This window comes from Mobula hypostoma, chromosome 4, assembly GCF_963921235.1.
Source record: "Mobula hypostoma chromosome 4, sMobHyp1.1, whole genome shotgun sequence".
NCBI lineage: Eukaryota > Metazoa > Chordata > Chondrichthyes > Myliobatiformes > Myliobatidae > Mobula > Mobula hypostoma.
The window spans coordinates 9,725,975-9,749,079 of NC_086100.1; the positions used below are offsets into that span (position 1 = coordinate 9,725,975).

Sequence of the window (23,105 nt, forward strand, 5' to 3'; positions counted from 1 at the left end):
AAATAGTTAAATAGTAATATGTAAATTATGCCAGTAAATTATGAAATAAGTCCAGGACCAGCCTATTGGCTCAGGGTGTCTGACCCTCCAAGGGAGGAGTTGTAAAGTTTGATGGCCACAGGCAGGAATGACTTCCTATGACGCTCTGTGCTGCATCTTGGAGGAATGAGTCTCTGGCTGAATGTACTCCTGTGCCCACCCAGTACATTATGTAGTGGATGGGGGACATTGACCAAGATGGCATGCAACTTAGACAGCATCCTCTTTTCAGACACCACAGTGAGAGAGTCCAGTTCCATCCCCACAACATCACTGGCCTTACGAATGAGTTTGTTGATTCTGTTGGTGTCTGCTACCCTCAGCCTGCTGCCCCGGCACACAACAGCAAACATGATCGCACTGGCCACCACAGACTCATCCTCGAAGGACCTCAGTCTCCTCAGGAAAAAGAGACGACTCTGACCCTTCTTGTAGACAGCCTCAGTGTTCTTAGACCAGTCCAGTTTATTGTCAGTTCGTATCCCCAGGTATTTGTAATCCTCCACCATGTCCACACTGACCCCCTGGATGGAAACAGGTGTCACCGGTACCTTAGCTCTCCTCAGGTCTACCACCAGCTCCTTAGTCTTTTTCACATTAAGCTGCAGATAATTCTGCTCACACCATGTGACAAAGTTTCCTACCGTAGCCCTGTACTCAGCCTCATCTCCTTGCTGATGCATCCAACTATGGCAGAGTCATCAGAAAACTTCTGAAGATGACAAGACCCTGTGCAGTAGTTGAAATCCGAGGTGTAAATGGTGAAGAGAATGGGAGACAAGACAGTTCCCTGTGGAGCCCCAGTGCTGCTGATCACTCTGTCGGACACACAGTGTTGCAAGCACATGTACTGTGGTCTGCCAGTCAGGTAATCAAGAATCCATGATACCAGGGAAGCATCCACCTGCATCACTGTCAGCTTCTCCCCCAGCAGAGCAGGGCGGATGGTGTTGAACGTACTGGAGAAGTCAAAAAACAAGACCCTCACAGTGCTCGCTGGCTTGTCCATGTGGGCGTAGACATGGTTCAGCAGGTAGACGATGGCATCCTCAACTCCGAGTTGGGGCTGGTAGGCGAACCGGAGGGGATCTAAGTGTGGCCTGACCATAGGCTGGAGCAGCTCCAGAACAAGTCTCTCCAGGGTCTTCATGATGTGGGAGGTCAATGCCACCGGTCTGTAGTCATTGAAGCTGCTGGGGCACGGCGTCTTCGGCACAGGGACGAGGCCAGGTTTCTGGCCCGTGTTTGTGTCAGTTTCCTCGTATATTGGTGAACTACCCCAGGAATCAGAATCGGGTTTGATCACTGGCATATTAAAAAAGTGAGCTAGTGTACGTGAGTTCATTGTCCATTCAGAAATTTGATGGGGGTGGGGAAGAAGCTGTTCTGAAAATGTTAGTGAGTGTCTTCGGGCTCCTGCATCTCTTCCCTGATGTCTTTGGTGATGGGGGGTCCCTAAGGATGGGTGATGCCTTTTTGAGGCATCACTCTTTGAAGGTGTCCCTAATGCTGGGGAGGCTGGTGCCTGTGATGGAACTGGCAGAACTTGCAACTTTCTGTGGCTTTTTTCAATCCAGTGGGAAAACAAAATTCTGTAAACATGGGGGTCCAATGGGTCATGAGGGATGTAGACTCCTATCGCCTCATTAACTGCTATGGTGAATACATTACGTTTGAGCCTCTACAGCCTTCTTGGCTAGTGAATTCCAAAGATTCACTCCCAAGGTGCAGAAACTTCTCATCTCTGTACGGGCTTGGTTGGCCCTTTTTGTTTCCTTGCCCAGGGGAAACATTAACCCATCATTGACCCTTAATTGGGCAGAATCAGCTTGTTCTGCAATTTAACAAGTGATGGTTGCACCATTACAGTATAGGGTCATAGAGCACTACAGCACAGAACCAGGTCCTTTGGTCCCATCTATTCTGTGTCAAGTTATTCATCTGCTTAGTCCTATTGACCTGTTCCTGGGCTATAGGCCTCCATGCCCCTCCCATCCATATACTTAACGAAATTTCTCTTCAAATTAACCCCACATCTGCCACTTCCAGTGACAGCTTATTCTAGTCTCACCACCTTGAGTGAAGTCCCCTTAGTTCCCCTTAAACATTTTACCTTTCACCCTTAACCCATGACCTCTAGTTCTAGTTTCACCCAGCTTCAGTGGAAAAGGTCTGATTGCACCTACCCTATCCATACCCGTCATAATTTGTTTCTACCTCTATCAGATTAATATCATACATTCCAGAGAATAAAGTTCTAACCTATTTAACCTTTCCCTTATAACTCAAGTCCTCATATATCAAAGAGAGAAAAAATCAGTATCTGAAATAATAATCAGCCAGTCCTGATGCAGAGTGTCGACTCAAAACGTCAACAATTCCTTTCCCTTCACTTGCTGCTCGATCCGCTGAGCTCCTCCAGCAGATTTTTTCTCTCTCTCCGGATCCCTGTGTTTCCAGTCTCTCGTGTTTTCTTAATTCTCGTTTTTTTTGGGGTGGGATGAAGTGAGGCAGGACTTTATGTAGACACATTTCTTTTGGTGAGGTGTTTAAATTTATTCCCCTGTTGCGGGCTTGCGATGCAGCAGTTTATGTGATATTGCTGCGTTTGGTTCGCCGACTTGTTGCAGCTGAATGTGGGTAGGTCTGCTTTGTCGCATTGCAGACTTCAGTTTCCCGGAGCTGCCAATCGGATATTTTTTTCCCCGGACGCCGCCACGCCCGAACTTTGCATTAAAACAAAACTCCATAGCGGACAGGGAACTCTCCACAATTAATTTGAAACGAGCCCTTTGCAAATCAGTTATTTCAGTCTCTTTATCAGCTGTGGAAAGTCAGCACACTGCTGTCGTACCCGACTGCTAATCCTACTATATTCAAATTAAGCCACCGCCCCTCTAACTGTCGGCTCTGTTAAGATAGTTGATGACTTGGCCAGCGAGTGTTTGGGCGTTCTAGTGAGGATGGAATAGCTTTTCTTTTTGAAATAATGCGTCTGTATTTTTCGAGCAAGCTGCTTTTAGAGAAAATGGTGCATTAGAACGCAGAAATGAAAGTACAATGCGGCATCTAGTGCTGTTTGTTTTCCCTTCAGTCCATGTGTAACAAGGAGAGAGTTGGTTAATGTAACACACATCAAAGTTGCAGAATTCCTCGTGTTTGAGTTGGTTAATGTGGTGCCTTAGCTCAGCATTGATCTGGCCTGAGTATTGACAGGGTATTTGTGAAAAGTGTTTGTATTTTCTGAAGGATAAGAGCCCACTTGCGATAAGGGATCTTGTAAGTTTAGTTTGCCTATGGTTCCGTTTATGTATTTTCTAATGTTTATGTGTTTCTTATATTTTAGCCCTGATAACCACTGGAATTCTATTTTGTTTAAATTTGATTTTGTTACCTAATGAATGATGTGGTGTACTGGTGATCTGAAACTGGGCAGTATGCCCTAAAACAAGGTGGCACTTGTGGACCTGAGTTTAGGGAAGAGTTGAATGGGTTTGGACTTTATTCCCTGGTCTAGGAGAATGAGAGGAGATTTGACAGGTATACACGTTTGAGGGGTATTGATAAGTGCATTGATATTTAAGTGCATTGATAAATGCAAGCAGGCTTTTTCCACAGAGCTTGGGTGAGACTACGACTATATGTCAAAGGTTAAAGGTGAAAAGTTAAATATTTAAGGTGAGCTCTTAGCTCATAGGCTGATGATGGTGTGAGCGAGCTGCCAGCAGAAGTGATGCATGTTTTTTTTTATTTCAACATTTAAGAGAAATTTAGATAGTTTTGTGGGTGGGAGGGCCTTGGGCTGGGTGCAAATTCATGGGATTAGGCAGATTAATAGTTTAGAATGGACTAGATGGACTGAAGGCTTCTTTCTCTGCTGTAGTGCTTTATGACTCTGGAGTGCACAGGATATCTTCAGGAAGTAGGATTGTGAAAGATGTCCGTCAGAAAGTCATCCAGTGGTCCCTGTGAGATGTTTAATTTTGAATTTTAGTTTTCAGGATAGTCACTGATCACCCTATTACGTGACAGATGAATGGTGTTTGGGTAGATTTTGATAGTCCATTGATTATATGGCTAAAGGGAAAGAGTGGGATGGGAAAGGAAATTATTGATCTAACGTTCCAGAAGAGAGTGAATGGGAACTCAACACTGCATTTAATTTCAGCAAATTGTGGCTTCAGGAAGGAGGGCAGCCTGTGTTTTAAAAAGTAAAGGTTTGTATTTGCATAGCACTATACACTATTTCCCAAATTGTTTTATCATTGAATACTTCTGCAACGTGATCAGTATTGCTTATCTTGACATATTTAGAAAGCCCATATAAATGTGCTATGAAGGTTTTTAAAAATATAGGTAACTGTTTCTCTTCAGAATTTTTGCCTCTTTGCATGTTAATAGAAACATAGAAAATAGGTGCAGGAGTAGGCCATTCAGCCCTTCGAGCCTGCACCGCCATTTACTATGATCATGGCTGATCATCCAACTCAGAACCCCGCCCCAGCCTTCCCTCCATACCCCCTGATCCCCATAGCCACAAGGGCCATATCTAACTCCCTCTTAAGTATAGCCAATGAACTGGTCTCAACTGTTTCCTGTGGCAGAGAATTCCACAGATTCACCACTCTCTGTGTGAAGAAGTTTTTCCTAATCTCAGTCCTAAAAGGCTTCCCCTTTATCCTCAAACTGTGACCCCTTGTTCTGGAGTGCTTCACGGGTGGCCTTGCTGGGAATAGTCATATGTAAATTATGCCAGGAAATAAGTCCAGGACCAGCCTATTGGCCCAGGGTGTCTGACCTCCCAGGGAGGAGTTGTAAAGTTTGATGGCCACAGGCAGGAATGACTTCCTATGACGCTCAGTGTTGCATCTTGGTGGAATGAGTCTCTGGCTGAATGTACTCCCGTGCCCAACCAGTACATTGTGTAGTGGATGGGAGACATTGTCCAAGGTGGCATGCAACACCATTTGGTGCTACACCATTGATCTACACCATTTGGTGCTCTTAACGATCTCTACGGACGAGTCGTCGATGTTCAGTGGAGAGTGGTCGTTCCGTGTCCTTCTGAAGTCAACAACCATCTCTTTTGTTGACATTCAGAGACAGGTTGTTGACTCTGCATCAGTCTGTTAGCTGCTGCACATCCTCTCTGTATGCTGACTCATTGTTCTTACTGATGAGACCCACCACAGTCGTGTCATCAGCGAACTTGATGTGAATTGATCTGTGTATTGCTGCACAGTCGTGGGTCAGCAGAGTGAACAGCAGTGGACTGAGCACACAGCCCTGGCCGGGGGTGGGGGGGGGGGCGGGGGGAGCTCGTGCTCAGTGTGATGGTGTTGGAGATGCTGCTTCCAATCCGGACTGACTGAGGTTCCCAGTCAGGAAGTCTAGGATCCAGTTGCAGAGGGAGGTGTTCAGGCCCAGTAGGCTCAGCTTTCCAATCAGTTTCTGAGGAATGATTGTGTTGAATGCTGAACTGAAGTCTCTGAACAGCATTTGAACGTAGGTGTCTTTTTTTGTCAAAGTGGGTTAGGGCCAGGTGGAGGGTGATAGCAATGGCGTCGTCTGTTAAAAGGTTGGGACGGTACGTGAACTGCAGGGGGTTCAGTGAGGGAGGCAGCAGGGTCTTGATGTGCCTCATGACGAGCCTCTCAACACTTCATGATGATGGATGTGAGTGCAATGGGACGGTAATTGTTGAGGCAAGACACTGAAGTCTTCTTCGGTATGGAGACGATGATGGCGGCCTTGAAACATGTAGGAACGACGGCGCTGCTCAGGGAGATGTTGAAGATGTCAGTGAGTATCTCTGCTAGCTGGTCTGCACATCCTCTAAGCACTCTGCCAGGAATATTGTCTGGTCCAGCAGCCTTCCATGGGTTGACCCTGCACAGGGTTCTCCTCACATCGGCCACGGTAAGGCACAGCACCTGGTCATTTGGAGGAGGGGTGGTCTTCCTTGCCACCACGTCATTTTCTGCCTCAAAACATGCGTAGAAGTTGTTCAACGCATCTGGGAGGGAGGCATCACCAGCACAGGCAGGTGGTGTTGTCTTGTAGTTGGTGATATCCTGAATGCCCTTCCACATGCGCCGCATGTCACTGCTGTCCTGGAAGTGGCTGTAGATTCACTGGGCGTGTGCACGGTTTGCCTCTCTGATGGCTCGGGACAGTTGCCCTCGCTGTTGTTCGGGCTGCCTTGTCGCCTGCTCTGAAGGCGGAGTCATGGGTCCTCAGCAGCGCATGCACCTCCGCGGTCATCCATGGCTTCTGGTTAGCGTGTGTAGTGATGGTCTTGGCCAGCGGTCCCCAACCACCGGGCTGCGGACCGGTACCGGGCCGCAAGGTAAGCGCTACCGGGCCACGAGGAAACAATATGATTTGGCGATACGAGTCAGCTGCACCTTTCCTCATTCCCTGTCACGCGCACTGTTGAGCTTGAACGCACGCGAGGTCATTACCTGCGCGTCGTCCATGTCAGCGCGGGAAGGAGATCAACTCCTCGTGTTTGCAAATGACGGCGGACTGAAAATTATGTTTGCCATAACATCTCTGCCAGCATTCTGGATCAAAGTCAAGGGCGAATATCCTGAGATAGCCACGGAAGCATGAAAAACGTTGCTTCCATTTCCAACTTATCTCTGCGATGAAAGTAACAAAAACTAAATTGAGGAATAGACTGGACATAAGGAACCCCCTTCGAGTATCGCTGTCTCCCATCACCCCTCGATGGGGCCGTCTTGTTGCAGCAAAACAAGCCCAGGGCTCCCACTGATTCAGCGATATTGGTGCGTTGCAATGATTTTATATGTTCATACGGGGAAAATATGCACTGTGTGTTTAATACCCAAACGTTACTTAAAATGTTATGATGCTATTGACTTACTTATATAACCATATAATAATTACAGCACGGAAACAGGCCATCTCTGCTCTTCTAGTCCGTGCTGAACGCTACTCTCACCTCGTCCCACCGATCTGCACTCACCCCATAACCCCCCCATTCCTTTCCTGTCCATATACCTATCCAATTTAACTTTAAATCATAATATCGAACCTGCTTCCGCCACTTCTACTGGGAGTTCGTTCAACACGTATTTCAAGCCCCCCTGTCCTCCCCTGAGAATTGACTTATCGCTATATTCATGCGAGGAAAATATGCACTGTGTGTTTAATATTATATTCGTTAGATAAACCCTTTTAGAAACAAAATTGAGTGTATTAGCCACTTATCACCGATATTCCGGTCGTGATTAACAGCACCCCGCTCCCGAACAAAATTGCCAAAAACGATTTATAGCAAAAAACAGCACGTGCACGCTTACGCAAGTCATGCATGTGCACTGGTGCCCGCGTAAGGCTTCATGGTCGTTGTAGTCTTTTGGGTAAACACAATGTATTTGACTGCTACTGTACTCTCGTCCGTTGGCAACCACCCCCCCCCCCGCCCCCACCCCCTGGTTGGCCCATCCGCAAGAATATTGTCAGTATGAAACCGGTCCGCACTGCAAAAAAGTTTGGGGACCCCTGGTCTTGGCCATAGTGACGTCATCGATGCACTTGCTGATGTAGCTGGTCACTGATGCCGTGTACTCCCCTAAGTTGGTAGAGTCGCCATCAGTTGTAGCCTCCCTGAACACGTGCCAGTCAGTGTGCTCAAAGCAGTCTTGAAGAGCAGAGATGGCTCCTGCTGGCCAGGTTTTCACCTGCTTCTGAACTGGTCCAGAGCGCCTAACGAGTGGTCTGTATGCTGGGATTAGCATAACAGAGATGTGGTCTGAGTAACCGAGGTGGGGACAGGACTCCGCCTGGTAAGCGTCGGGAATGTTTGTGTAAACAGGGTCCAACGCATTCTCCCCTCTTGTTGCAAAGTCCACATTCTGATGGAATCTGGGGAGCACTGACTTAAGGTTTGCGTGGTTAAAATCTCCGACGACAGTAAACAGTCCATCAGGGTGTGCGTTCTGCAGTTCGCTAATAGCCCCATACAGTTCACAGAGCGCCTGTGAACACTGAAGCAAAGTATTCATTAAGTACCTCTGCTACCTCCTCTGCTTCATGCACGTTTCCACTATTGCACCCGATTGGTCTGATTCTTACATGGCTCATCCTCTTGCTCTTCACATATTTGTAGAATGTCTTGGGGTTTTCCTTAATCCTGCTCACCAAGGTCTTCTCATGGCCCCTTCTGGCTCTCCTAATTCCATTCTTAAGCTTCTTCCTAGCAACCTTGTAATTTTCTAGAGCTCTAACAGTACCTAGTTTCTTGAACCTTTTGTAAGCTTTTCTTTTTAACTAGATTTTCTACATCCTTTGTATACCATGGTTCTTTTACCCTGCCATCCTTTCCCTGCCTCAATGGAACATACCAATGCAGAACGCCATGCAAATGTTCCCTGAACATTTGCCACATTTCTGCAGTACATCTCCCTAAGAACATCTACCAATTTATGTTCTCAAGTTCCTGCCTAATAGCATCATATTTCCCCCACCCCATTTAAATGTTTTTCCAAATTGTCTGCTCCTCTCCCTCTACAGTGCTATGGTAGAGTTGTGATCAAACCTCCAAAATGCTCTCCCATGCAGAGATCTGATACCTGACCAGGTTAACTTCCCAATACCAGACCAAGTGCAAACTCTCCTCTAGTTGGCTTATCTACATATTGCGTCTGGAAACCTTCCTGAACACACCTGACAAACTCTACCCCATCTAAACCCCATGCTCTAAGGAGATGCCAGTCAATATTAGGAAAGTTAAAATCACCCATCACAACAACCTTATTATTATTGCACTGTTCCAGAATCTGCCTCCCTATCTGCTCCTTGATGTCTCTTTCAGAATGGGGGGGCGGGTCTATAAAAGCACACAGTGGAGTTATTGATCCCTTTCTGTTTCTGACTTTTGCCCACAATGACTGAGTAGACAATCCCTCCGTGACTTACTACTTACAATGTTATAGTTCCACGTATTGATCCACACTCTTAAGTTCATCACCTTGTTTATTATACTCCTTGCATTAAAGTAGACACATCTCAAACCATCTGATTGAGTGCATTTTTGCTCTATTTTCTGCTTATTCTTCCTCACCAACTCTCTACAAGCTGACACTACTTGTGCACCAACCGCCCCATCCTCTGCCTCTTCACTTCCATTCTCACACCCCTGTAAATCTAGTTTAAACCCTCCCTAATAACATTAGCAAACCTCTCTCCCAAGATGCTGGTTCCCGTCCAGTTCAGGTGCAACCCGTCCCACTTGTACAGTTCACTCCTTCCCCAGAAAAGCTTGAAACCCTGCCCCCTGCACTATCTCCTTAGCCACTCATTTATCTGCGCTATCTTCCTATTTTGACCTTCGCCATCTCGTAGCACTGGGAGTGGTCCTGAGATTATCACCTTGGACATCCTGCTCTTCAACCTTCTTCCTAACTCCCTAAACTTACAGCGCAGGACCTCAACCCCACTCCAGCCTATGTCATTGGTACCAACATGTACCATGACCTCCAGCTGCGCACCCTCCCCTTCAAGAATATTCTGCAACCACTCAAACATCTAGCACCCAGGAGGCAACACGCTACCTTGGTATCTCTTTTGCTGCCGCAGAATCTCCTATCTGTCCCCTTAACTCTCAAGTCCCCTATGACTGTTGCTCCGCCTGACTTCACCCTACCTTTCTGAGGCCCAGAGCTGACCACAGTGCTATTGGTCTGGCTGCTGCCGCCTTGTCCAGGTAGTTCATCACCCTCAGCAGTATCCAAAGGTGGTATACCTGTTGCTGACCCTGCACGGACTTCTTCCTATCTTTACCTCTTTGTTCACCCATCTACTCCCCGAATTCTGCACTTTGGGCATAACCAGCTGCTCAAAAGTTGTGTCTATCAAATGCTCCCTGCCAGAGGTTCATCCATGTCCATCTCCTTAATGCAGTCTTTCATAAGCTGGAGTTGGCTACACTTCCCGCAGGTGTAGTCATCAGGGAGACTATCAGGTTCCATGAATTCCCACATCCTACAGGAGGAGCATTCCACTGCCATATCTACCATCTTGCTTGCACTGTGCAATGGGCAACCAAGATCAAATCTTCTAACCTGTGTTTTTGGCCTCAGCCTTTCCTCGTTGAAGCCTCTTGAGTCAAAGCCTGGCGCTTCCACTCTCACTGCTGACCCACTCCCAATGATTGCAGCCCCGCTTGTCCCTTCTGTACTTTTATTTACTTTGAAGTGCTCTGCTCCTGCTGCTGATCGGGCCTCCGGAATCAGAATACAAGAACATCCTTTTAGAACAGAGATTCCTTTAGCCAGAGGGTGATAAATCTGTGGAATTCATTGCCACAGATGGCTGTGGAGGCCAAGTCATTGGGTATATTTAAAGCGGAGTTTGATGGGGTTCTTTATTTGGCAGGAGATTGGGGTTGGGATAATGAAAGTCATGATGAAATAGTGTAGCAGACTCGATGGGCTGAATGGCCTAATTCTGCTCCTTTGTGTTATGATCTAAACTTTTTTGCCTAGCTAAATGTCCTTTGTGCCTAAGAAGTTTATATTTGTGGAAAAAGTTATAAAATTTGAGGTCAAGGTTGAATTGTTGATGTGCAGGAGTGAGGAGTGGCCATATTCCAAGGCGGGTTCTGATCCTGAGATTCACGGAGCTCTTGATTAATGCTAAGGATCCATGGCATGAAAAGAGTTGGGAATCCCTGGTCTAAGGTAACCTTGAATAACTGGAATATTGGAACAAAAAGAAGAAAAACATGGCTGTAATCAAAATTTGTACCTGCAGTGATATTTTCTTTATTTTGCTTTAGGTCTTAATCATTATGGGAAGGGAGGACTAACCACGATTCTACCATGATTGGAGGCTTATTCATTTATAATCACAAGGGAGAAGTTCTCATCTCCAGAGTCTACAGAGATGATATTGGGTAAGTACTATTGCCATTGAGACAGACTTTTCTTTGTAGTAACTATTTTACCGTCAAGATATTTTAGTATTGAATTGTTAATGGGATGATGTTGCCTTGAGCCATTGGGAAAAATGCCTTGTTAATGAGAGAGGTCAAAAGAGAATGGCCAGACTGGTTCGAGCTGACAGGAAGGTGACAGTAACTCAACCAAAAATAATCTCTAAAACTGATCATGTTCTCTGTGTATTGAATGGAAGAAACACATACCACCATTGATTAGGTCCTTGGCAGTGGGCTTGTGAATAAAATTAACAAAATAATTTTCTACTTATCACCAGGGATGGTTTTGATCCTTTATTGAAGGTCCATAGTGAGAGATATGCAGCATCTTACTCTCAGTGGCTCCTTTATTAGGTACCTCCTGTACCTTAGAAAATAGCAACCGTGTGTATGTTCGTGATCATCTGCTGCTGTAGCCCATCAACATCAAGGTTCGACATGTGCGTTCAGAGATTCTGTTCTGCACACCACTGTTGTAACGTGGTTATTTGAGCTACTGTCACCTTCCTGTCAGCTCGAACCAGTCTGGCCATTCTTTTTTGACCTCTCTCATTAACAAGCCATTTTTCCCACAGAAGTGCCCCTCACTTGATGTTTTGTTTTTATAACTATTCTCTGTAAACTCTAGAGACTGTTGTATGTGAAAATCCCAGGAGATCAGCAATTTCTGAGCTTCTCAAACCACCCCATCTGCAATCAACAATCACTCCATGGTCACAGTCACTTAGATCAAATTTCTTCCCCATTCTGATGTTTGGTCTGAACAGCACTGAACCTCTTGACTGTGTCTCCATGCGGTTATGCACTGAGTTGCTGCTGCATGATTGGACAATGAGCTATGTGCATTAACGAGCAGGTGTACAGGTATAGCTAATAAAGTGGCCACTGAGTGTAGTTTGAAAGCAGTTGTGAGCCACAGTGTAAATGGAATGGAATGATTTTGACCGTATCCCAAAAACTTAAGCGCAGTAGATATCTGGTGTAAACTTAAAATAATTCTCATCTCATGCTGTTCAGTTGTAATAGAAATTACAAAATAGCACAAAATTATGCAACTGCTCAATTTTATTATCGACTCTAGTTATCATTGAGGCATACAAATCCGTTCAGTTCCCGGCAGCATGCAAACTTGTGTGTTAAATTTGTCTAGAAGAAATCGGTATCGTAGCATTTAGTAGCAACACTATTGCAGTTCAGGGCAACGAGGGTCAGTTCTGCTGCTGCCTGTAAGGAGATTGTGTGTACTCCCTGTGACCATGTAGGTTTCCTCCCACAATCCAAAAGACGTACTGGTTAGTAGGTTAATTGGTCATTGTAAGTTGTCCTGTGTGTTAAAATAGGTGGCTGGGCTGTGTGGCTCCTTGGGCTGGAAGGCCTGTCCCACGCTCTATTTCTAAATAAGGTAAAATAATTCTCATCTCGTGCTGTTCAGCCATAATAGAAACTACAAAATAAAATGAAATTACAGGTTTCCCCCACCATCCGAAGGTAGAGCGTTCCTATGAAACGGGTTCGTAAGCCGGAGTGTCGTAAAGTGAAGAAGCAATTACCATTTATTTATATGGGAAAAATTCGTGAGCGTTCGCAGATCCAAAAAATAACCTACCGAATCATGCCAAATAACACATAAAACCTAAAATAACAGTAACATATAGTAAAAGCAGGAATGAGATGATAAATACACAGCCCATATAAAGTAGAAATTCTTTTCTGCAATCATTGCACTGTCCACCGTAGCGAAAATCTCACGCAAGCGCTCTCGGCTGAAACACGGCGCAAACGCTCTCGGCAGAAGCACTCTGTCCAGTAACCTTTAAGCTATGAAGCTGCCAAATCATACCAAATAACACATAAAAATACGCAGCCTATATAAAGTAGAAATAATGTATGTACAGTGTCATATCACTTACCGGAATTGGGAAGACAGCGAGCACACTGATGATGGTGTGTTAGGCTGAGTTGTCGGAGGTTGGGGTGGTGGGACACTGGGATGTCATCTCATCATCGTCTGTTTCCATCAGGGCAGGCAGGTCATCTTCTTCTATGTCTGCCTGCCTCGATGTCGAAGGTCAAGGTTCGTTGTCTGCTATGGCTGATGTAGATTTTTCTATCATGCAGTTCTTTGTAAGCACTCAAACCATCCTGCAAATATGCCCTAAACCTATGTACCCTTTCAAAATTAAAGTTGTACTTTTCTGCAATCATTGCACCATTGTCAATTGCTGCGAAAATCTCACGCAGTTGCTTCATGTTCAGTTCCTGGGCAACTTCACTTTCGGTCCATTCACTACTGCATTCAGTTTCCATTGTTATCCTTTCTTCTTCCAATTGCATCTGCTCTTCATCTATCAGTTCTTGGTCATGGGATGCCAAAACCTCTTCAACATCATTTTTGTCAACTTCCACAAGCCAGACTCACTTTGTCCTTACTTTGTTCACCACAATTGAAACGCTTAATTATGTCTAGTTTTACGCTAAGTGTAACACTCTTACAAGCTCTTTTAGGCTTTTCCAATACCTTAGAACTCATCTTGCTAATGGATGCTCAAAATAAATTGACATAAAGCACAGATGCTCACAGGCACATGTTTAAGCAATGCCGCCTAGAATGCAGTTCCGGGGAGAGCTTGGCTGCTCGGGGCGTGCGCTGCCTTTTTTCATAACAGTGAAGACATCTTCTGTTAGCAAAAACAGGTAACTAATGTAAGTCTTTCGTAACAGTAGGGTGTCGTAAAGCGAACGTTTGAAAAGCGGGGGACACCTGTATGTAACTTCTATTATCCATCCTAGTTATCGTTGAGATATTCATCCAATATGTTCTGTTCTCAGATAATGACTTGCATCATGTAAACTTGTGTGTGAAATTTAAAATAAATTAAAAGAAATAGGGTGCCATGGTAGTGTGTTGGTTAGCACGATGGTTTTACAGCTTGGGGAACCAGAGTTTGGAATTAAATTCCGATGCTGTCTGTGAGGAGTTTGTACGTTCTTCCAGTGAATGCATGGGTTTCTTCTGGATGCTCCAGTTTCCTCCCACGGTCCACGAGATGAAATGGTTAGAAGGTAAATTGGTCATTGTAAATTGTCCTGTGATTAGGCTGGGCCTGTTTTGTGCTGCAACTCTAAATAAAATAAAAAATAAGTAAAACTCTTGACAGCAGTAAGGTTTATAAGCTATGAAGATAAAATGGAGCTGCTTCAAATGGCCTTTTCTGAACATTGCTTTCTCTTTCCGCCACTAAGTGCTGTTGCTTTGGTTTCTACCACTGTGGTTTTTAGTATTTTGAAATGGGTTTTCAGGTTGCCACAAACTAAAACTGTTGTTACATAAATGTAAGCTTTGGATGAATGATTTTGCAGCTGCACTAAAGAAAGTTGAAAATTCAAACTGTTTGCATATTCAGAAATTAAACTGCATGTAAGATAAATGTGTAGAGGATGGGTTATAGATTCATGGGTGTGTTGCTGAGATTGAGTACAAAGGTAATAAAAATTGCTGTTCAAGAACAGATTTAAGAGGTGATTAAAAACAAAAATTGAAGCTTCTCAGTTACAGGGAAAAGTTGAATTGGTTAGGACATTCTTCCGTAGAACGTAGGAGAGATTTGAAAGATAGTATGCAAAATTATGAACAGTATAGATGGGCTAAGCAGAAGTAGACTTTTTCCACTGAGGTTGAGGGAGACTAGAACTGGAGATCATGGGTTAAGGTTGAAAGGTAAAATGTTTAAGGGGGACATGAGGGGGGAACTTATTCACTCAGAGGCTGGTGAGAGTGGAATAATGCAGGTTCAATTTGAAGAGAAATTTGGATAGGTACATGGATGGGGAGGGGTATGGAGAGCTATGGTCTGGGTGCAGGTCAATGGGACTAGGTAGATTAATAGTTTGGGACGATGGGCCGAAGGGCCTATTTCTGTGCTGTAGTGTTCTATGACTATGGAGCTACTTATTTACTAGTATTGGGCATGTGGCTAAGTGGTTAAGGCATTCGACTAGCGACCTGAAGATTGTGAGTTCGAGCCCCAGCCGAGGGAACGTGTTGTGTCCTTGAGCAAGGCACTTAACCACACATTGCTCTGCGACGACACTGGTGCCAAGCTGTATGGGTCCTAATGTCCTTCCCTTGGACAACATTGGTGTCGTGGAGAGGGGAGACTTGCAGCATGGGCAACTGCTGGTCTTCCGTACAACCTTGCCCAGGCCTGCGCCCTGGAGAGTGAAGACTTTCCAGGTGCAGATCCATGGTCTCGCAAGACTAACGGATGCCTTCAGTAGTTAGTAACTAGTGGGAAGCAGATTTAGTAATTTTTGAAAATAAATCCTTACTGAGTAGTTGTAATCTGGAATGTATTGCCAGAAAGGGTGGTAAGATGGAATTTATCAGTAACTCTCAAAAGTAACGTCAGTGATATTCAGCACTATGGAAGGAGAGTGGGATTTTGAATACACAAGCATAATATGGCAAGTGGCCCCTTGAGCTGTGCAAATTGAAAGTACATTGACTGAACATCGTTCTGTAATAAGATCCTTACTTGAGCTAGGATTTAATTCTTGATGCTATGCTAAGCTGCAGGTAAATTAACGTGTGCACTGTCAAGAACTTCTGCTTCGGTGGATAGGAGAAAATCGGCCACAGGTTGAAGTATGGAATCAGGTGAAGGCAAGGCCATCTTCACCAGTGAATTCATGGGTACTCTGCATCGAGATAGGCACAAATGCACAAGGAAAGAGGCTGGAGCAAAAAAAACAAGTACTTGCTTTTTAAAAAAAGTTATTTTATTCAACAAGGATCTAGTGCTTTCCCGGCATATATGACGAATACACTCTTCTTGGGCTTCCAGCCGGTGTCATCCTCATCAGGGCTGGTGCCTGGTATTTATACCCCCGTAGTCCATCCCCCCGATTGGTTAGTCCACATCCATTCATGATGGACTATGGGGGGTATAAATACCGCTGGTCAAGACATGCCCAGGCATCATCCCTGATGAAGATGGCAGATTTTGTCATTGAAATGTCAGTTATAATCGATGCCTGTACTTAGCTGGAAGCCCGAGAAGAATTTTTTTATTCGTTTAGTTACAGCATGGAACACACACTTCTGGCCCAATGAGCCGTGCCACCCAGCAACCCCTCCCCCCCCCCCATGTAACACTAGCCTAATCACAGCATAATTTACAATAACCAATTAATTGGTACATCTTTGGACTGTGGGAGGAAACCGGAACACCCAGAGGAAATTCCACACGGTTCACAGGGGGAACATACAAATTCCTGGATGTTTCTGGAATTGAACTCTGGAATGCACTGAGTTGTAATAGCGGCATGCTAACCTTTATGCTACTGTGGTGCCCATTGATTAGACATCTTCAGTGGGAGAAAAGAGGACATATCTGACTAACTGAAGAATTTTGCTTTGTACAAAATACTGTTGTTTGTAACATATGCACAGGGTGTTGTTTGCACCCTTGGTTGCAAGTAGGTCTTGTGGCCCAGTCAGTACATTGCAATATTTAATAATAAAAAACTATAAATTACAAAGGAAGCATATTTAATAAAGAATAATTAAGTAGTGAAAAAAGAGGGGGTAGTGTTCATGGGTTCATTGTATACTCAGAAAAGGGGAAGAAGTTGTATATAAACTTTAATAAATGTAGTCTATAAATTTAAACGTAGCTTTTTCCTTACATTCTTTTTTCTCAGTTCTATCTCTCTCTCTCTCTCTGTTCCCTCCCCCTACTTGTACAGTAATAAAATAATTTCCATCTCCCATCCTTCCTGCTCTTGCCTTTCAAGCCAATGAGTGGAAGCAACCTTTCTCTGTTTAGATCTCCTATCACTTTTAACTCTCTCCCCCCCCCCCCAATTAGATCATTCCTACTGTCTTTACCATGGACACAACTTTTCATATTGTGACTTAAATAAAATTTCTAATCTTTGCTGGTTGAAGGACTGTATAAATCTTTCTCTGACATGAGAATTCTTTCCTTTCTGTGAGACTCATTTCTTTGAAAATACAAATCATTGGAAGACGCTTTAAACCAGGGGTGGCCAACCTTTGACATTCCATGTGTCAATTTTTTCACGCACGAGCTCAGATGCGATTTTTTTCACACACGAGTTCTATATTAACATTTTTTACACGAATTGAATGTGGGTACAAGAGTTGTATGGCGCATCTGAACTTGTGTGTGAAAAAATTGACACATGGAATGTCAAAGGTTGGCCACCCCAGCTTTAAACCATTAAACAACTTTTATTTCCTTTCAATTGCATGGACACTATTGTTAGCAATTTTCTACCATGTCACAGTTGCTACCCTTGTAAATCTAGTTTTCAAGTGCTGATAATCGACTTGGCACTATAGAGTAAGGGAAAATGGAGAAGTCTTGAGTTATTGTACTATATAAGATTATCCTTATGTACTTACCAGCAATCATCCTTTTATCATGATCAGGAACACTGCCACTCTCTGCATTTTTTGTAGTACTAAAGCTCCCTTCCCACCCAATGAGCTGTACTACTCAGCAACCCAACTATTTAACCCTAGTGTAATCACAGGACATGTTACATGGTTTCCTCTCACAGTTCAAAGACGTACCGGTTGGTAGGTTAATTCATCATTGTAAATTGAATTATTTACAAGAAGTATTCATCTCAGGCAGTTTTAGTAACTGATCGGCCTGGGTAGTACATTATTCTCAGCATAGGACTGTACCAACACTCAACCTCTTACGTCCATCAAATTCCTCTTCTAATTTCTTGGGTCTTTTTGAAACTTTATAAAGTGAACACTGCTATGCCACAAAGTGTCATAATCATAGAGCACAAAATCAGGTCCTTTGGCCCATCAAGTCTGTCCTAACTTACTCTGCTTAGTCCCATCAACCCTTACCTGGACCATATCCCTCCATACCCCTCCCATCCATGTATATAGAAGAAGTGCTACCTATATTTTGGCTAATGAACTTAAATGCAACTTCTATTACTTAATAAAATCATTTGGCCTTTGTCTTGTGTGGCCTCTCAAAAAGTAGCCACTTTACCTTCTAAGGCTACGATCAGGTTGCACTGAGGAAGGAGATACTGGGAGAGAGTGAATTCACTTCATTTCTATGCTTTGGGATGCACTGCCTTAAGAGATGCAGAATGAAATTCGTTAGTATTTCAAAAGGGTATTGGATATTTACTCGGTGCAGACAAGTGGGACAAATTAATATTTAATTTTGTAAATGGAATGTTTAGAAATACTAACATCATCCACTGAATAATATATAATGCATTTGAACAATGGTGGGGTGAGTCAATAGCCATTCCTCTCATGGGTGAGAACTGCTGTAAGATTAATAAGTAGACAATTTATTAATGAGTGCCATGGTAGCATAGCGATTAACACAATGCCATTACAGCTCGGGGCATTTTGGAATTTGCTGTTAAGTTCCGGTGCCATCTAGAAGGAGTTTGGTATGTTACTCCTGTGAACCATCGAGTTCCTCCAGGCATTCCAGTTTCCTGCCACTGTCAAAAGATGTACCTGTAGTAGGTTAATTGGTCATTGTAAATCGTCCTGTGATTAAGCTAGTGCTAAATAGGTGGGTTGCTGGGTGGTGTGGCTTGTTGGGCCAGAAGAGTCAGTTCTGCGCTGCATCTCTAAATAATGAAATGATGATAAATAACGTTCTGGGCATTTTGTGTTTCTCAGAGTGAGAGATGTTGCCACAGAGAAACTGAATACTGTCTGTTTCAGGCGTATTGTTAGCATCTACATCAGGATAGTTATGGCCGTTGACTAGCCCCTCTCAATAATCACAGCTAAAGATACTGAAAATAACAGATTAGTTCCCAGCTATGGAGAGAGAAATCTGTTGGTTTTGATCAATATACACTCAATGGCCATTTTATTAGTTGCAGGAGTGGAACCAGTGTGGTCCTCTGTTGCTCTAGCTCATCCACTTCAAGGTTTGGTGTGTTGTGCGTTCAGAGATGCTCTTTTGCACACGACTGTTGTAATGCGTAGTTATTTGAGTTACTGTGCCTTTCTGTCACCTTGAATCAGTCTGGCCATTCTCCTCTGACCTCGCTTTAATAGGGTGTTTTCACCCACAAAACTACCGGCCAGTGGATTATTTTTGTCTTACCACACAATTCTGTGTAAACTTTAGATATGTGCATGAAAATTCCAGGAGATCAGCAGTTTCAGAGATACTCATACCACCCTGTCTGACACCAACAATCATTCCATGGTCAATGTCACTAAAATCACATTTCTTCCCCATTCTGATGTTTGGTTTGAATAACAACTAGACCCCTTGACCATGTCTGCATGCTTTTATGCATTGATATACTGCCACATGATTGGTTGATTAGTTATTTGCATTAATGAGCCGGTGTATCTAATAAAGTGGCCACCGAGTGTACTTTCAATAGAACTAGCAACATTAGAAAACAAGCACATTGCAGAGAAGGAGAAAGGTGGAGAGAACAGAGAATATCAGTGATAGGTGGAAACTGAGAGGATGATGTGGCTGATAGTTGTGGTGAAGATTTATTCGTTGCAAAGGATCCTTTTTCTCCACACCACCTCCGCAGCTTTTGCATGTTTGCGGTGATATCATGGTTGAGATGAGACATCACCAGTCTCAAAATTTAAGTGATTCTCTACAGATGCTGCCCAATCTGCTGAATATTTTCATTTTCTTTTTTCTATTTCTTATTTCCAACATCGGCAGTATTTTGAATTTTCAGTGCCGTCGTCATGTTCAACCACTTACTCTTCAGCTTATTTCTGAATATTTTTACCTTACCAGAAATACTCGATACTCACTATTCTGCAGATTTTCAAATGGTGATGACAGCAATTGGTTGTAATTAAGTCAAAATCTCATCCACATTTGGCTCCATCTGTGCATCGATATTGCTCTGCACAGGTAACCAAGTGTCACTAGGTGAAGTAGTTTTACATTTTTGAGTCTGATTTGTGGCCAAAGCTAAATTGACGATTGAATCCAATCCCCACAACTCCTCTCTCTACCTCATCTTCTGAAAATTCAGTTCCTTTTTTGAACAATAGCCTTGACTATTCTACTTCTTGTAAGCTTTGTAGCTTTCCTACCTGGTCCTATTTTGCATTGCAACTTTTCAACACCTCCCTGTGCTTGCTGACCTATATTATATGTTAAACAATGTCCTGAATCGTTAAAGGAGCACCTAGTTTTTAAATTCTCATCCTTCAAATCTTTCATCTTCCCCAGCTCAATAATCCTTAAACTTGGGAATGAATAAAAAAAATTAATTTCTTTGCTATAATCAGAACTTCTCTCCTCAAACTTCCCCATCTCCTTCACTTCTTCCTTTCAGATGCAGCTTAAAACCAGACTTTTAAACTATGGATATCTACCCTGACATCTCCTTGTGTGACTTAATGTCAAATTTTATTTGATTCAGGGGTTTCCAACCTGTGGTTTACAAACCCTTTGGTTGAAGGCCCATGGCATTAAAAAGGTTGGGAACCCCATATTTGATGTGAACCACAGTGGGATGTTTTATGGTATTAGAAGCATTATATAAATTAATCTTGTTTTGGTCTATTCTTCTCCAATGGGTAACAATGAATCACGTTTTGTCTTGTCTCAGTACCATTTTCAAATCTAATGATTGGAAATTAATCCTTTAAACTAATGGATTCTGCTTCTAGTCACAATTTTTAAAATTGGTATTCTGCCTCAGGTTGCAGCAGTGAATTCCATGCTGCATATGTTCTTTGCTAACTTTAACTCAAGTGATGAGGAAAAGAGATTTTTTTTTGATGTTAGAGTTACTGTGGAATAATTGGCATTGGGTGGGGGGCAATGTCCTACAGGTAGGCCATCTAATGGAACCTGTTCATATGGCTCCAATCCTCAAATAGATTTCTAATTTATATAAAATGTTAATTCTCTGATATGGATCAGGAAAACATTACAATATCAGCATGAGGCACAGTCTTTCAGTACTTTGCCCTTGTCTGATGGTTGCTGTTGTGATGTGATGTCCATGTCAAGGACTTTTTCTATGGCCCTTTGATTTGAAGCCACTTGTAGTTTCAGCTCAGAGTTGTTTCTGAGCATAAGTTTTGGCATGCTGGCATGAAGGTTGAAACTTGAAAGTAGCAGAATCTTAAACAAGTAATAAACATGAGACTCTGCAGATGCTGCAAATTCAGAATGTCACACACAAAGTGCTGGAGTAATTCAGCGGGTCAGACCATCTATGGAGAAGAATTAAGAAGTCAATGTTTCGGGCCAACACCCTTCATCAGTCCTGAGTTCCTCCAGCATTTTATGGGTGTACAAGTTCTATGTTAGATCAATGGAGTTGATTTCTACAACGTAGACACAAGCACAAGATCAGTGCTCAGCTGAAACTTAAGAAGTTCCAAAGATATATTGGTATGAGAACAACATGAGTTATCAAATCCAATTCCACCATGCATGGATTTACAACTGTCTGGATGAGGGATGTAATATGTTAATTTATGAACTGTAATGCTATCGTACATCTTGGTGATTTGCACCTCACGGTTGTCCATTGTTCTCCTTTAGATATCTTTGTGTTTCTCATCTGTGTGTGTGTGTGTGTGTTTTTTTTCCTTTCTGGGCTTTGTCCGTTCTAACCCTCTCTCTCGTTGATCTGTCATTTCCCCTTCCTTGCTGACGTCTCATTTTTCCTCATCTCATCATGTGCTCATTGGCTGCACTAGGAATAGGTAAGAGTCCTTTGTCACCTTGTACTATTTAACTAGTGTTTTGATCTATTTGGGCTCTCTTTGGCATGTTGGAAGTTTTCATATGGTTGAATCTATTAACGTGGAGGGTGGGTTGATAAAAGTGTTTGAGCAGCACCAGTTGGCAGTGAATTCAGAGTAGTTACCATAAGATTTAGCTTCAAAGATTAATATGATATTTTAAGGGAAACTCTTGAGTGTGAATGAGGAAGTGTGAGTTTATGAGGGAGGCATATGTAGAGCTTCCACACCAGCACAGGCTATACTTTTACCTTACTTAAAATTCAGGGTGTGCTTTTGGGAGTGGGAGCATTAATAGAATCAATATTAAAAGTCAGCACTGTTAATATTACATATGGGGGTAAGTACAAGAGATGTTGCTATTTTAGAACATAGAACAATACAGTACAGGATCTTCAGCTCCCAATGTTGTGCCAACTCTTTAAGCTACCCTTAAGATGAATCTAACCCTTCCCTCCCACATAGTGCTCCATTTTTCTTTCATCCATCTGCCTACTTGGGAGTCTCTTAAGTGTCCGTAATGTACCTGCTACTGCCACCACTCCTGGCAGGGATTTCCATGAGCACTACCTCTGACAATGCCCTTATACTTTCTTCCAGTCACCTTAGAGTTATGCTCTTTCATACTACCCATTTCGTCTCCGGCTATCCACTCTGTGCCCCTTATCATCTTATACACCTCAATCACATCACCTCTCGTCCTCCTTTATTCCAAAGAGAAAAGCCGTAGCTTGCTGAACCTATTCTCAAAACACATGCAGTCTGTTCCAAACAGCATCCTTGTAATTCTTGTCTACATCCTCTAAAGCTCCCATTTGCTGCTGTCAGGAACCTGGAGTGATTGTGCCAGGAATTTCCTCACAGTTTATAGTGGAAGATCTAAATGTGAGAGTTGATGCTGGTTGGGTGGTGTGGCTGCTGTACTGCAATGTGCCTGGGACTGCACCCTGCGTAGCACAGTGAGCACGGATCATTTCTGGGGAGTAACAGCAGGCATATCCTGCTCCATGTATGGAGTAGGTTTCAACATATGCCTTCCCTGCCCTGTGATGGCTTGCACACCTTCTCACCCACCCATGGGGTGTTTTCACTGTCATTTCAGTGGAGGGTGCACATTTATTCTTGGTTTCCTGCACAGCTGTAGGGGTGGGGTGAGAAGCAGATGGTCTCCCAGGTTCCTGGCACAGCAGTACATAGCCCAAAACAGATGGCTTTTTTAAAGTACCGGCAGTTATGTGACCACGTGTTTAAACTGGAGAACTGAAGATGATGTTAGGAATTGGTGTTCTGTGGGGCAGGGCCAGTGTAGTTGGGCTG

At 43.5% G+C, this 23,105-nt stretch overlaps 1 protein-coding gene across 1 annotated transcript in view; it reads left to right on the plus strand.

Annotated features, from left to right (window-relative positions):
* Positions 1-23,105, plus strand: part of LOC134345120 (AP-2 complex subunit mu) — a 92,564-nt gene that overhangs the window by 18,430 nt on the left and 51,029 nt on the right. The window contains exon 2 of the mRNA XM_063045300.1: positions 10,847-10,963. Within this exon, the coding sequence (XP_062901370.1) occupies positions 10,890-10,963 (74 nt within the window). The 5' untranslated portion in view covers positions 10,847-10,889. The remainder of the gene's footprint in view (positions 1-10,846; positions 10,964-23,105) is intronic.